At 33.7% G+C, this 15,992-nt stretch overlaps 1 protein-coding gene across 1 annotated transcript; it reads left to right on the top strand.

The window, feature by feature from the left end:
- The first annotated feature begins 839 nt into the window (after positions 1-839).
- Positions 840-2,888, top strand: LOC122296926 (replication protein A 70 kDa DNA-binding subunit B-like). The gene is made up of 9 exons (XM_043106722.1): positions 840-986; positions 1,137-1,407; positions 1,492-1,588; positions 1,687-1,799; positions 1,892-1,970; positions 2,170-2,314; positions 2,414-2,571; positions 2,675-2,795; positions 2,868-2,888. Exons 1-9 carry the CDS (start codon positions 840-842, stop codon positions 2,886-2,888), a joined length of 1,152 nt encoding a protein of 383 aa, XP_042962656.1.
- The last annotated feature ends 13,104 nt before the right edge of the window (positions 2,889-15,992 follow it).

Below are 15,992 nucleotides of genomic sequence, written 5' to 3'. Positions count from 1 at the left end.
AACAATTTAATTGAAATGACAAATCGAGCTATATTAACACCAAAAAATCACTCAGTTGATGAAATAAATGCTATAATCGTTGAAAAATTTCCAGGTGATATGGTGCGATATTATAGTTTCGATGAAACAATTGATACATCTGAACAAGGTGTAATCGAAAATTTTTTAAACACTTTAACACCAAGTGGATTGCCACCACATGAATTATTGCTTAAAAGGAATTGTCCCATCATGTTGCTTAGAAATATAAATCCTTCAGAAGGTTTATGCAATAGCACACGATTGATTTGTTGTAATTTTAATCGTAATGTTATTGATGCAAAAATTTCAGTTGGTCATCACAAAGGGAAAAGAGTTTTTATACCCAGAATTCCATTCTTACCAGATATAAATGAAAATAATGGTTTTCCATTTAAACGCACACAATTTTCCATCAAATTAAGTTTTGCAATGACAATAAATAAATCACAAGGACAAACATTAAATTCTGTCGGAATATATTTACCTGAACCAGTATTTTCTCATAGACAATTATATGTAGCATTATCAAGAGCCAAAACTGCCAATTCAGTAAAAATTCTTATAAGACCAACTACAATTGATAACTATGAAAAAAATTGTACAAAAAATATTGTGTATAAAGATTTTTTGAAAATAACAAACTCATTATAATGCTATATAAATAATCATATTTAATATATTCTTTAGTCTGCTTAGTTAATGTTTTTCAAATATTATTATCATTTATACATTCTATTGTTTTTTTTAATTATATTATACAATTTATAATATATATATAGTAATACTTCTCTATCTTCTAATTTGTAAAAACAGCAAATATGCGAACCGTTTATGCATCAATCAGAGACATTATTCCAGTTACCAAAAACTGGAAAGTAAAAATGCTCGTTGCAGAAAAATCTCCAAAAAGGATTGCACGAAACTCAATAACAAAATATCAGAATCTCACATTGATAGATCCTCAGGTATGAATCATTTTGTATTTATTATATTTTATACATTTCAATCTATAAACATATTTTCTTATTGTATTTATTATATTGTATTTACTATTGATATATAAATATTTATTTCTTTAAATCCAATTGATTAATTCTTCAATTTTTTTTTTATAGGGAAATCGTTTACAAGCAGTCATATTTGGTAAAGATATCGATCTGCGCGATGATACATTGCAGGTTTTTCAATCTTATTATATAGGCAATGCATATGTCAAAGCAATAGATCCAAGACACAAAATCGAATCGCATGAATATCAATGGATCATCAATTCGAGGACAATTATTGAAAATATTGAAGATGACGAACCAGTGCTAAAGGCTCCAGAGTACAATATCATCCCTTTTAATGAGCTTGATGCTTATAAGGATACAGATTCTGAAATAGGTAATAACTATATAAATAATTATTAGATATATTTATATGCTTTTGTTTCATTATGAACTAACAAAAAATATTTTGGTGAAATAGAGATTCTAGCTATTGCAATCCAAATGATGCCACCCAGAGAAGTCAACACTGTTAATGGAAAGGCAACAGTTCAAGATATACAACTTATTGATGAGAGGTTTAAATACATCTCTAATTACATTTATAGCATTTTTTATTTAACGCATTATAATATTTTTATTATTACAAACTTAATTCTATTTCTAATTTGTACAGCCTGAAGCCTTTAACTTTAACAATGTGGGCTCGATTTGTTCATGATGAATGTCAACAAATTTCAAACATCATTGCAACAAAACCAATAATTCTTGGAATGCGAATTAAAGTTGGTTCTTATGAAGATACTTTTCATTCAAAATAATACTTTTGTTAATTATTTATCATGTATTTATATATTTGCTAACACATATTTATAATACAGGTCTATCTTTATCATCACAAGTGACAAGCGTGTTTACCATCGATCCTCTTTTACCAGCTGCGGTTTCGTTACGTACATGGTAAATTGTCTTTTTTAAAAAATTATTTCAATAATTAATTTTATAAAATCTAAATTATTTATTGTTTCATTCATTATAAAATAATATCGTATAATTTTAACATATATTATTGTTTTTTTTATTACAACCATCGTTTTAATTATTAATGTAACTTTTTTTTACTACATACATTGCTTTAATTATTAATATAATTTTTTAGGGCAACCCAAAATGATGCATTACTAGAAGAAATCATTGCCAAGGGTTTCAATACATCAACAGGATCGAGTTCAAGCAATGCCATGCAGACAATAACAAAAATTTCTGAAATTGCTGAAATTTTAGATTCTACACAGGCAATGACGGTATAACTTTCTTTTTTAAGACTAAATTATTTCTTTCTATTTAAATTCACTTTATTGCTACATTCATATTAGAAATTTATTTTTTCATTTTTAATGCAGAAATCAACATTCACAGTTAAAGCAAAATTTTTATTACTCGATTTGCATCAGCCGTTCTACTATATGTCCTGTGTCAACTGCAATAAAGCGACTGGATATGATTATAATGAAAAGTTCTCGTGTTACAATTGCAAAAATATGAGCATCGGACAGCCACGGTAAAAAATTTATTTCAATACTTTAAATTATCATTTTTTACATAATAAATATAAAATAATAATTATAAAAATTATGCAATAATGATATTATCATTAATTATAGTTCTCGAGTATATTTGGAAATAGAAGATGACACAGGATGCATAGCAGTTGTTGCCTTTGGATTGGTGGCAGAAGAAATTCTGAATTTTACAGCAGTTCATCTATTAGAGCACACAGGCGAGGTAATAAATCTCTTTATAAATTTATTCAAAAAAACATATTACATTATGTTCTATATTTTTTCATTATTACAGGAACACCTACCATATTTGTGATGACCCGCTTTTGAGTGTATTTTCGCTGAAATAATTGTTTTTATTTTAATTAATATATCAGTTATTTATTTTAATTTATTTGCGTTTTAAAATTGGTTTTTAATTTAATTTAATTTATTTGATGTTGTGTTTTATTTCTTTTAGTTGTTTTTGTGGTTTTTAATCTTTTTCGGCGGTTTGTTTCGTTTTCCCGGAGTGAGAATTGGACCTCATTTCTTTTCACATCTTTTTCCTTTTTCTCTTTTTCTTTTTTTTTCTTTTTCCCTTCTTTTCTTTTTCCTTTCTTTTTCTTTTTTCTTCTTTTTTTTCTTTTTCTCTCTTCTCTCTCCCCGATCGGTCCCCCCCGGCCTCTCTCTCTCTCCTCCCTCTCCCTCACGCCGAACCCCTTCTCTCTACCGGCCCACCGCCGTCCGGCCACCACTCGACCCACCACCGGTCCCAAAAGTTTTCCCTCCCTCCGGCGCACCACCCCACCCAAGCTCACCCCCAACCGGCCGACCATTTGGCCGGAAAAAGCCCAACAAAGCCGCAACTACCACCGGAACAGCTCCTTTCCGCCGCCGTCGCTCCACCTCCGGCCACCACTTCTTCACCACTTCATCACCGACTCCTTTCCGTCCTAACCCACCCATTTCCGGCCTCCAACGACCACCGGAACAGCTCCTACGAGCTAGCTTTCCGTTTTGGGTAATCCGGCCATTTTCCGGCGATTCCGCCGCCACCCACGGCCGTTCATCACTTCCAATAGCTTCACAACCATCCCTAGACCATTCCCTATCAATCTCGTGTCCTAGTTTGTCCCCGTTCAAAAGTGAGTTTTTCAAACCCACGGCCACAGTGAATTTTCACTGTGACGTTGCTGTCTTTCCGCCGTTTGCAACGCCGCTTGTTTTCTAAAATTGCCATATAGCGCTGTAAGTATTTTCCAAACCCTATTTTCAGATTTTAATATATATTGCTCATTCAATTATTTACTGTTGTTGGTTGTTGATTCAGGACTGAGTCCGAGGAGTTTCGGGGGTCGGATGGATGGAGGACGGAGTTGCCTGTTTATTTGATTTATGATTGTTGGATTATTTTATTATGCATTGTTATGGCATTACATGGTGCATGCACGTGTGTTTGTGGATTTATGTGAAAAACCTGTGTATTGGCGTAAGTGTATTGCGGGTGCGTGTGTATCACGAGCCCAAGCCGGGATGGGTTATTATCTCGGTGGAGCTCCTCTGGTCACTCGGGAGCGGAATAAACTGAGTGATGTCCCCTGAGTTGTCGAGAGCGATGACGGGAGCGGGGCTAGGGGATGCTTGGCTACGAACGCGCCGGGCGCGGAACTGGGCATCGCCCTACTCACCGACTCCGTGGCCCTTCGCTGGTGAGGGCTAGAGGATGCTTGGCTACGCACGCGCGGGGCGCGGAACTGAGCATCGCTTGTTAGGTGTCGCACGCGCGGTGGTACTCTGCAGTGTGACACTGGAGCCAGGGTGTGCGGATGACCCCTAGGGGAGGTCATGGTGCATACGGTTAAAACTGTATAATGGTTTGAGAGGCCAAATGGGACTTTTGGCGTGGTATTGGGCCAGATGGACTTCTGGCGAGATATTGGGCCGGATGGACTTCTGGCGAGATATTGGGCCAAATGGACTTTTGGCGGCCAAATGTGACTTTTGGCGTGTTTTTCGGAAAGGATGTGTTTTTGGGCCAAATGGATTTTTGGCGTGTGTGGAAAACTGGTGTTTTATGGGCTTTGTGCATTGGGCATGGTTCATGCATCTTGTCTGAGTTTTATGTGTTTTTATCTGGTAGTGTTTGGGTTTTACTTACCTGCGGTACCATTCTTGGTTCCGTAGCTTTTGGTGCAGAGTTAGAGGACGAAGAGGAGGAGGCTGAGCCCGAGGATGCGGCTCCGCCGGGCTGCTGATGCTGTGTTTTATATTTGTTTAAAACTGTAATTGTGTTTTGTAATATTTTATCTATGTACGTTTTAAACAGCTTGTATTACGTTAAGGAAAATTCTGGTACTTAGTTATGACTTTCGTTATCCGCTGCGTGTTCTTTCATGCACATTTGTTGCCTTTGCACACACTTGGCACCCGTCGATAGGGTGGTGACCCGGGTTGTCACCATCCGGACGTCTCGATTTTCCCGTGTTCGGGCGTGGGGATTTGGGGGCGTCACAATATTTAGCAAACATTGCAAGTGCAATTTTAGAAAAAGAATGGATTATACATTTGCGTGCAGAGATGAATCAATATGGACAATTACGACAGAACAAGCTCAATGTTCTCTCTGTCGAATCTATAAATTAAGCTACGCTATAGATACTCTAAATATCTTTTTGTTAAACTTATCACTTTTATTATTATACCTATAAATAGAACAGTGACATGTATGTATAGTTCATATATGTATAATTATATACTTAAATGGGATACTATCTTGTATATAAACTTTAAGTTTGCTTCTTTACTTTTAAACTCTGTTATAATTATATACATAAATAGGATACTAACTTGTATGTAAAGGAATTTGTGGAATTGGATGTGTAATGACCCATGAATTTGTTGGATTTTATTGTTGGGTTATTAATTTCAATATGGTAGTTACGTTTGGTTTTGGTATTATATTGTTCTGGATATTTAGAAGTTTAGAATTGTTTACTCACAATGTGCTTTGTGTGGTTATTTTCTAACCTATATTTAACTTTTCCAATGGTCTAACCAAGAGTTTGGATATGCATGATTAAATGCATATTTATATGAGTCATTAGATTATGTCATATATATGAAAATCCCTGAAAGAAAAAAAAATAGAGCACATAAAACATCTACCAGAAGATAAAAACACAAATATGAATATTTGTTAAATATTATCTTTTTATCTCGAAGCAAAATTACAGAAATTTAAGGCTTTTTGCCTCAATCTTTAAACGCTCTTGCTCTTCAAAAATCTGCATGCCTTTTCTATCTAAAGGAGTAGCCACTCGAAAAGAAGATTTAAGCAAAGATTTTAAATCTCTATTATCTCTCTTTAGTGCTTCTATCTTCATGTTGGACTCCAGAAGAAGCCGCTGAAGGATAAAAATATTCTCGTGGAGTTTGTCAACCCCCCCAGTCCTGGATTGTAGTCACTCAGAATATGCGACAATGGTTGATGAGTATCGAGTGCCGAGATTCACAAGCTCGTAGATAATTTCATTATCTGACTTATTAGTCAGATCATTATTGGATTGCATTATAGCACCTACGGAAGAAGCAGAAACAACTGGTGAACGAGGTGCAGAATACCTCATATATTGGTAATGAGAAGATTGCTGAGCCATTGCAAAATGAGAAAACAGAAAGAGATTGCAGAATAAGAATGCAGACTAATTTCAGAAAAGTGGAGAAGATGAGATGTAAAAGAAGATGAACTGAATAATTCTTTTATAGAGAAAATTATGACGAATCATCTCTCGTGAAGCATTTCTCTACAAGAGACAAGAGCGATGTAGTATCATAGCTGCGGCGTCTGACACCTACAGAAGAGCAATGTAGTGTCATAGCTATGCGGCGCCTGACAGCTACAGAAGACCTGTAAAAATCCTACGAATCAAAGTTATTTGGTCTAAAATAGAGGGCCACCGCTTTTGTTAAGAGAGAGAGAGAGAGAGAGAGAGAGAGAGAGAGAGAGAGAGAGGGGGGTTAACGGCTTAATTTTGATGAATTCTCTACTAACTATGGTATTACAATAACACTTAAAGAATACTGCCTATGTTTTTCTAAGAAAGAGTTTTGGAAGATTATTTACTTGAAATTTAGGTTTGGAGAGTATGTCGATACAACTTGGCCAACCTTGTGGAAAGAAGTATAATATAATTGTTGGTTAAAGTAAGAGAGTTAAAAAAATGACATAATCTCAAAGGTAGATATATACAGAATAGACAACAGGTTGGTAAGCAACACCTATTCCTTAATTTGTTATTTCTTACTTATTTCGATTTCGAGGACGAAATCTTTTTTTTAGGAGGGGAGATTGTAACAGCCCGCTAGAAATTCAATTGTGAAATTTCTATTACCTTTAAGAACCTCGTGAAAACTCCATAAGTTTTCACGAATCCATTAATCGTATAGGTTTTAGTCTAACTACATAGTTAGTGTTATTATTTACTATTGTATCAGAAGTGTATTTTTGATTATTAGAGATAGTTAGAAGTGTCAAAATGTATTATGGTTTGTGCCATTATATATATTTCCAGTGTTGAGTTTTTAAAAAAATTTTTTACGTGTTTAAAAAAGAAACTCAAATGAATATCTATAAAAATTTATATACCAATATTGTAGTAGTACTTGTCATACTCTACAAAACGATATAACAGGTTGTCTAACCATAATACTTTAAATTTTTATTGCATATCTCCACAGCATTTAACACTTATGATTTTTTGGTCCAACAAAATTTCTTAGATTTCTTTTTATTAATATTTATTTTATTAACATAATGTCAAACGTTATATAATTTTTTATTTTCATCATTTTCTTTGATTAACAGCTAAATTTATAATCCCCACTAGGCAAACGTTTAAAGGACGTTGTGTTTCCTAGTATATATATATATATATATATATATATATATATATATATATATATATATAATTTGCACACTTTAATACTATAAATATCATTTTCTTTTTCATTATAAATTTGGTCATAATTTTTTTAAAAGGCATTTAATTAAACCATTACTACAAGGAAAGTTAGTGTTGGATTTTATTAAAAGAGAAATAATAAAATAATTTTTGGATATTTTAAATAATAATGTAATATTTTATTTTCCTCATATGTTTAAATAAAATATTGTATATTGATGGAGAACTACAAACCATTAAAATATATGAAAAATAAAATATTAAACAGCACATATTACTTAACAAGAAAACTAGTCTTTTCTAGTCGTTAGAGGGCATTTATTTTAGCCGTTAGAGGGCATTTGTTATGTAACAAGAAAAACCGTTTTCTAGCCGTTGGAATGCTTCATAAATGCCTATAAATAATTGATTTGTTCGGATTTTAGAAAAGAAAAGAAGAATAAGAGTTCTCCTTCTAAAAGTGCTATTGTAGAATGAGCAATATTACATACAGTCGTGGAATTACAAACATCGCGCAATCGCTTTGAAAAAGAGTAGGGTTCACGATTAAAAAGTTAGTTTTTTTTTTTTTTTTTATGTGCTGTTGAACCCAAGATTTCAAGTTTTGTGTAATTATATATTTACACATGGATTTTGATGATAACAAATGAATTCAAAGAATAAAGAAGTCTCAAACTCAAGTTGTCTACACAATGGAGTCAAGCACATCAAGGAAACAAGCATGAGCAAGAAGGGAACAAGTTCACATTAAAATTATAGAGTAATGTTGTAAATCTCTTCAAAATTCGAAATTAGGATTAATGCTCAAAATTAATATTTTATCATAAAGCATTAAAATACATTTTCCACATGTGCATGAATATTTTTGAAAATTAAATTTGAAAATTTTGAAAGATGATTGATTGTCATCTTTTGCATGTGCATGCCTTGATTAAAGGGTTGAACTTTGAAAATATTAAAGATGATTGATTATCATCTTTCACATGTGCATGTTTTATTTGAATATTTTCAAAAGTGATTGATGCTATTTTAGATTTATACAAAAAGTAAAAGATTAGGTTTGAATTTTTTGAAAATGAAAGTATGCTCATTTTGTCATATGTCAAAAGTAAAAGATTAGGTTTGATTTTTTTGAAAAAGTGAATGATGTTGTCTTTGACAATTGAAAAAGAAGAACCTTTTATTTGAATTATTTGAAAAAGTGAATGATGTTGTCTTTGACAATTGAAAAAGAATAACCTTTTATTTGAATTCTTTGAAAAAGTGAATGATGTTGTCTTTGACAATTGAAAAAGAAGAACCTTTTATTTGAATTTTTTGAAAAAGTGAATGATGTTGTCTTTGACATGTGAATCTTTTTAAATTTGAATATGAAGTCTCAAATACCTATAAATAGATCATTTGAGAGCTTCACATTCACAACACCAAGAGCATACAACATTCATTCAAAGCTTTCATTCTCTCTTCTCTAAGCATTGAGCCTTAATCCTTGTTCATTTTGAGAGATATAGTTTGCGTTGTATTGTTATTATTTCACTCATTGAGGAGTGTTTTCTGATAACCTACCCACTATCAGCTTTTGTATCAGAAAAAGGGTGTGTATAACCCTTGTGTGTGTAGAAAGTATTCTACACGGGGAATAGTTGAATCACCACGTGTAAGGTGATTGCAAGTGTAGAGGGTGTTCTACACGGATCCTTTGTAGCGGTGTTGTTCAAAAGTGTAATAGGTTTCTATCTCCACCTGAAGGAGGTTGAATAGTGAATTTGGGAATCCTCAAGGGGTAGCTTGAGGCGAGGACGTAGGCAGTGGGGCCGAACCTCGTTAACATACTGAGTTTGCTTCTCTCTTACCCTTACTCTTTATATTTATTGTTATTTCATATTTTGTTTATATTTTATATTATATATTTGATTTGTAATTGTTATTTTTTTAATACAACTCAATTCACCCCCCTCTTGTGTTAGTCATCTGGGCAACAATTGGTATCAGAGCTAGTTGACCTGTACTGTTCATACAGGCAGATCACTCATGGGAACTCTCGCTTGTGACTGTGTCACCGAAGCAAGACTCTCCGACCATGGGGGACGGTGCACCGGTAGAGACGGTGGCCGGCTAGTCTGGTAGGTACAATTGTTAGGTGACATAGGTGCGGCCTATGATCAGTAACAATTGGTATCAGAGCTAAGAGCTCTATTATAAGATTAACTATCTTTTGAGTTAAGATCTTATGGCTAACATTGCAGTTTCATTTGGTGAAGGTCAATCTAGTAGTCGGCCTCCACTCTTTTGTGGAGATAATTACTCATTCTGGAAAGTTAGAATGAGAATATTTCTTCAAGCTCAAGGTAGAGAAATATGGAAATGTATTGTAAATGGACCTTATATTCCAACAAAAGTGGTTGGTGGAGTAAAGGTCAAAAAGGAAGAAGAAGAGTTTGATCGTGAAGACGATAGACTTTATACTTTAAATTTAACTGCTATGAATTTATTATATAATGCTCTTAATGGAAACGAGTTTAATAGAATAATGAATTGCGCTACGGCAAAGGAAATTTGGGATAACTTGGAAGTAACTTATGAAGGAACTTCGCAAGTCAAGGAATCAAAAATTTATATTCTTACTCATGAATATGAAATGTTTAAGATGAATGATGATGAATCTATTTCTAGTATGCACACTCGTTTTACTAACATCATAAACAGCTTGACAGGTCTTGACAAAGTTTATTCCAAGGTGGAAATAGTAAGAAAAATTCTCAACTCTTTACCAAAACGTTGGGAATCAAAAGTTACAGCGATTCTTGAAGCTAGAGACCTCAAGAAGCTCGAAGTCAATGAACTCATCGGGTCACTTATCACCCATGAGTACACATTGAAAACAGGAGAAGAAGAAGGAAAGCCAAAGAAGAGCTTAGCACTTAAAGCTGTTCCTCATGAAAGTGAAAGTGATGAAGATGAGGAAAATGACGATAAAGATGAAGAAGTTGCGATGATAACAAGAAGAATTCAGAGGTTCTTGAAGAAAAATAGAACTCCTCCGAGGAAATCTTTCAAAAAGTTTTCCAAGAAAGATTCAGGTAAAAACGACACTTTAATTTGTTATAAATGCAATAAACCTGGTCATATCAAGCCAGATTGTCCTCTGCTAAAGAAAAATCGAAACAAGGGCAAGAAAGCAATGAAAGCTACATGGGATGATGATTCAAGTAGCTCAGATAGTGAAGCAAGCAATGAAGAATCAGCAAATCTTTGTCTTATGGCTAAAGATGACATTGAGGTATGCATGAAGTCATCCACAAGCAAAAATAAGTGGTTTTTAGATAGTGGATGTTCAAGACACATGACGGGAGACAAGACTAAGTTCTTTGATCTTAGATCTAAAGAAGAAGGACACGTGACATTTGGAGACAACTCGAAAGGGAAGATCGTGGGAATAGGTAAAATTGGTAATGAATCTTCTCTCATAATTGAAGATGTTCTACTTGTTGAAGGTTTAAAACATAATCTTTTGAGCATAAGTCAATTATGTGATAAAGGATTTACAGTTACTTTTAAAATGGATAAATGCATTATTTTGAATGATCATGATTGTAATATTTGTTTTATTGCTTTTAGAAACAATAATGTTTATACAATTGATTTTGAAGAAATTACCTCACAAGATGCTATTTGCTTGTCAGCTCAAAATGAAACTAGTTGGTTATGGCATAGAAGATTAGGTCATGCTAACATGGAACTTATTTCCAAACTTTCAAAAAATGATCTTGTGAGAGGTTTACCAAAAACATATTTTCTTAAAGACAAAATTTGTGATGCATGTCAATTTGGTAAACAAACAAAAACTTCTTTTAAAACTAAGAAACATATTTCCACTACTAGACCATTGCAACTGATACATATAGATCTTTTTGGACCAAATAGAGTTGCAAATCTAGGAGGAAAATATTATGCATTTGTTATTGTTGATGATTTCTCGAGATATACTTGGGTCATCTTTCTTGCTCATAAAGATGAGGCACATAATGCCTTTACCAAGTTATGCAAGAGAATTCAAAATGAAAAGGGCTATACTATTTTAAGTATCCGAAGTGATAGGGGAAAAGAGTTTGTTAATAAAAATATTGAAACATTTTGTGATGAAAACGATTTTATTCATAATTTTTCTGCTCCTCGAACTCCTCAACAAAATGGGGTAGTAGAGAGGAAAAATAGATCTCTTCAAGAGATGGCAAGAACAATGCTCAATGAGAACAACTTGCCTAGTTATTTTTGGGCCGAAGCGGTAAGTACTGCATGTTATGTTATAAATAGAGTTATGTTAATGTCTAAATTAGATAAAACCCCCTATGAGCTTTGGAATGAAAAAAAGTCCAACATTGGTTACTTTCATGTATTTGGATGCAAATGTTTTATTTTGAATGACAGAGATAATTTAGGCAAGTTTGATGCAAAATCTGATGAAGGTATTTTTCTCGGGTATTCTACTAATAGTAAAGCTTATAGAGTATTCAACAAAAAGACTTTGACTGTACAAGAATCTATGCATGTAGTATTTGATGAATCTAATTCTCCACTCTCCAAGAAATCTATTGATGAAGAAACAGAAGGTATAAATAACACAGAAAGTCTCAATCTCAACAAAGAGAAAGCAATAGAGGAAGTTCAACATGGAGCCATCAGGAAAGATCATCAAAATTTAATACAAGATGCAACCAAACAGTGGAAATTTGTGAAAGATCATCCAGTGGAACAAATTTTGGGAGAACCTTCACAAGGTGTAAGTACTCGATCATCTCTTAGAAATATTTGTAATCATACTGCTTTTCTATCTCAAATTGAACCAAAAAATATTGATGACGCACTTCTTGATGAATCTTGGATTCTAGTTATGCAAGAAGAGTTGAATCAATTTGAAAGAAATGATGTTTGGACACTTGTTCCTAGACCCAAAAATTATACTATTATTAGAACAAAATGGGTTTTTAGAAACAAGAAAGATGAGTCTGGAGTCATTACTAGAAATAAGGCTCGACTTGTAGCCCAAGGTTTTAATCAAGAAGAAGGAATCGATTATGATGAGACATATGCACCTGTCGCAAGATTAGAAGCTATTCGAATGCTACTTGCATATGCTTGTTATAAAGATTTCAAACTTTTTCAAATGGATGTTAAAAGTGCTTTCTTAAATGGTTTTACAAATGAAGAGGTATATGTTGAGCAACCTCCAGGTTTTGAAAATCATATTTCTCCAAATCATGTTTTCAAACTCACAAAAGCACTATATGGACTTAAACAAGCTCCTAGAGCTTGGTACGAGAGACTCAGTGATTTCTTGATTGAAAAAGATTTTTCAAGAGGAAAAATCGACACAACTCTTTTCATTAAATATGAAAATGATGATATTCTTTTGATTCAGATTTATGTTGATGATATAATATTCGGTGCTACTAATGAAAATATGTGTCAAGTTTTTGCTAAGACTATGCAGGAAGAATTTGAGATGAGCATGATGGGTGAACTTACATTCTTTCTCGGATTGCAAATTAAGTAAGCAAAAAGTGGGACATTCATCAATCAATCAAAATATATTAAGGAATTACTGAAGAAGTTTGGGATGGAAAATGCTAAGGAAATTGGAACACCAATGAGCCCATCAACTAAACTTGATAAAGATGAATCCGGTAAGCCAGTTGACTCGAAGATATATCGAGGTATGATTGGTAGCTTATTATATTTAACAGCCAGTAGACCAGATATTATGTTTAGTGTGTGCTTATGTGCACGTTTTCAACCATCTCCAAAAGAATCACATTTAATTGCAGTTAAGCGCATTCTTAGATATCTTAGTGGTACAATTAACCTAGGGTTATGGTACCCTAAGCACACATCTTTCGATCTAATCAGCTACACAGATGCAGATTATGCTGGCTGTAAAATAGATCGAAAAAGCACTAGTGGAGCATGCTATTTCTTAGGTCATGCATCAGTTTCCTGGTTTAGTAAAAAACAAAATTCTATTGCACTATCTACTGCTGAGGCAGAATATGTTGCTGCGGGTAGTTGTTGTGCTCAAGTTCTCTACATGAAGCAACAACTTGAAGATTTTAAACTCATGTATAATCACATTCCAATCAAATGTGATAATACAAGTGCTATAAATCTTTCAAAGAACCCAATACAACATTCTAGAACTAAGCATATTGAAATAAGGTATCATTTTCTTCGAGATTATGTGCAAAAAGGTGATATAATGTTAGAGTTCACAAACACACACGATCAGTTAGCAGATATTTTCACAAAACCTTTACCAGAAGATAGATTATGTATGATCAGAAGAGAAATAGGTATGATGCATGCTATGAATATCTCTTAAAAGATAGACCAGAGTCAATAAAAATAGAGATAGATTTTTTTTAATACTTTTACATAAATTTGAGATTCTTAGCCTCATGTTTGAGACGCTCATTCTCTTCATACAATATCATGTCATTCTTATTCATGGGAACCGGCAAGCGGAATGAAGAATCTAATAAAGATTTCAACTGTTTATTCTTCTGCCGAATGATTCCTTCCCTTGTGTGAGACTCTTGAACAATTTGTTGAAGTACAACAATTTGTTCTTTGAGCTTTTCAACTTCGTGATTTTTGGCTTGTAGCCGCTGAGAAAAAGCCACAATAGAGGAAGAGTAGCGAGTCCCAAGACTCACCAAGTCATAAATAGCATCAGAATCTGACTTATTAGTCAGATTATTATTTTCTTGCTGCAACATGGCACCAATGGTAGCTGCAGAAAGAACAGGAGATTGAGATGCAGAATGCCTCATGGATGGATCTAGAGAAATGTTAGAAGAATGAGCCATTGAGAAAAGAATAGAAGGCTTAAAACGAGAATGCTGAAGGAATGCAGATGAGTTATAGAGATGAGATGAAAACTTGATGCGGATTGGATGAACTTCAGGACTGATTTTATAGAGATAGCATAAAGAATAAGACAAACTATTTTCTCTTCAAATCTTATTTAGTCAAAAGAAATACAAGATATGCTGGACACACATTGTCAAAAGTTTTCTTACTAAGCCAGCGAGATTAACAGTAGATTGTCCCTATTTTTCTAGTAAACGATGAACCTCTGCTGTTATCTGCCGATGTTGACCTTGTATCTGAACCCTTTCTCGTTCCAGCTCCTCTATTCATGGTTGCAGATCATGAGCATACCAATCTGCAAATTTTTTCAACTCTTGGTTTTCTTGCTTTAGCCTTTTATTCTCACTATCCTTATTAGCAAGCTTCTGTCGTAACTCAGATATTTGCATGTTAAGATGATCAATCTCACTTACCCTCGCCATTAACCTTCGAGACATGATCGTAACAGAGGCAGCATATTGATTACTGAGCATTCTTGATTCTACAATAATCTCAGAATCAGCCTTACTAGAAAAACGGTTCACTGCTCCTATCATGGTATTGACGGCCTCAGGAGAGAAGATTGATGATTGATGCGTCAAGGGTTCCTGATTCAAGTCTGGAACATTAGTGGAAGAGAATTGCTCAGCCATTCTATCGTTGTGGAAAAACAGAACTCAGGTCAAGAAGTGATTATTTTTTTTTTGGCATCCGATAGATGAAAATGATCATTTTTTTATAGAAACTCGGAGCCTTCAATCCCGTTTGTCAACAACATTAGGCGATTGTTTAAATCTTCAGCCGTATTAAATTCATAGAGTTAGGCCTCGAGGCTTTGCAGTACTTGTCGGGTCACGGACGGCTCCATTTTTCAACTATCTACAGTGACTATTAAACGCATCATTTTCTTCAGTGCATTTACTTGTTGCGGATCCTTTTTAATGATGCCAAAAGGGGGAGAGGTGTTAGACTAGAACATTAACATCGTTTGAATTGCTAAACTTATTATATATATTTGGAATTATATTTATACTTTTGCTTGAAAAACTAACGCACATTCTCAGGGGGAGCTTAAGTATTAATTCAGGTTTCAGGTTCTATCAAATATTTGTCATCATCAAAAAGGGGGAGATTGTTGAACCCAAGATTTCAAGTTTTGTGTAATTATATATTTACACATGGATTTTGATGATAACAAATGAATTCAAAGAATAAAGAAGTCTCAAGCTCAAGTTGTCTACACAATGGAGTCAAGCACATCAAGGAAACAAGCATGAGCAAGAAGGGAACAAGTTCACATTAAAATTATAGAGTAATGTTGTAAATCTCTTCAAAATTCGAAATTAGGATTAATGCTCAAAATTAATATTTTATCATAAAGCATTAAAATACATTTTCCACATGTGCATGAATATTTTTGAAAATTAAATTTGAAAATTTTGAAAGATGATTGATTGTCATCTTTTGCATGTGCATGCCTTGATTAAAGGGTTGAACTTTGAAAATATTAAAGATGATTGATTGTCATCTTTTGCATGTGCATGCCTTGATTAAAGGGTTGAACTTTGAAA

This window comes from Carya illinoinensis, chromosome 15 (genome assembly GCF_018687715.1).
Source record: "Carya illinoinensis cultivar Pawnee chromosome 15, C.illinoinensisPawnee_v1, whole genome shotgun sequence".
Taxonomy (NCBI): domain Eukaryota; kingdom Viridiplantae; phylum Streptophyta; class Magnoliopsida; order Fagales; family Juglandaceae; genus Carya; species Carya illinoinensis.
Note: the sequence above shows the minus strand (reverse complement) of the source record. Positions and strands in the feature narration are given on the sequence as shown.

Bases quoted from the DNA above. Each gene is read 5' to 3' on its own strand.
- LOC122296926 (XM_043106722.1), top strand. From the start codon at position 840: ATGCGAACCGTTTATGCATCAATCAGAGACATTATTCCAGTTACCAAA. The intron at 1,408-1,491 runs GTAATAACTATA...TTGGTGAAATAG, and splicing joins GGATACAGATTCTGAAATAG to AGATTCTAGCTATTGCAATC. The intron at 2,315-2,413 runs GTATAACTTTCT...TTTTTAATGCAG, and splicing joins ATTCTACACAGGCAATGACG to AAATCAACATTCACAGTTAA.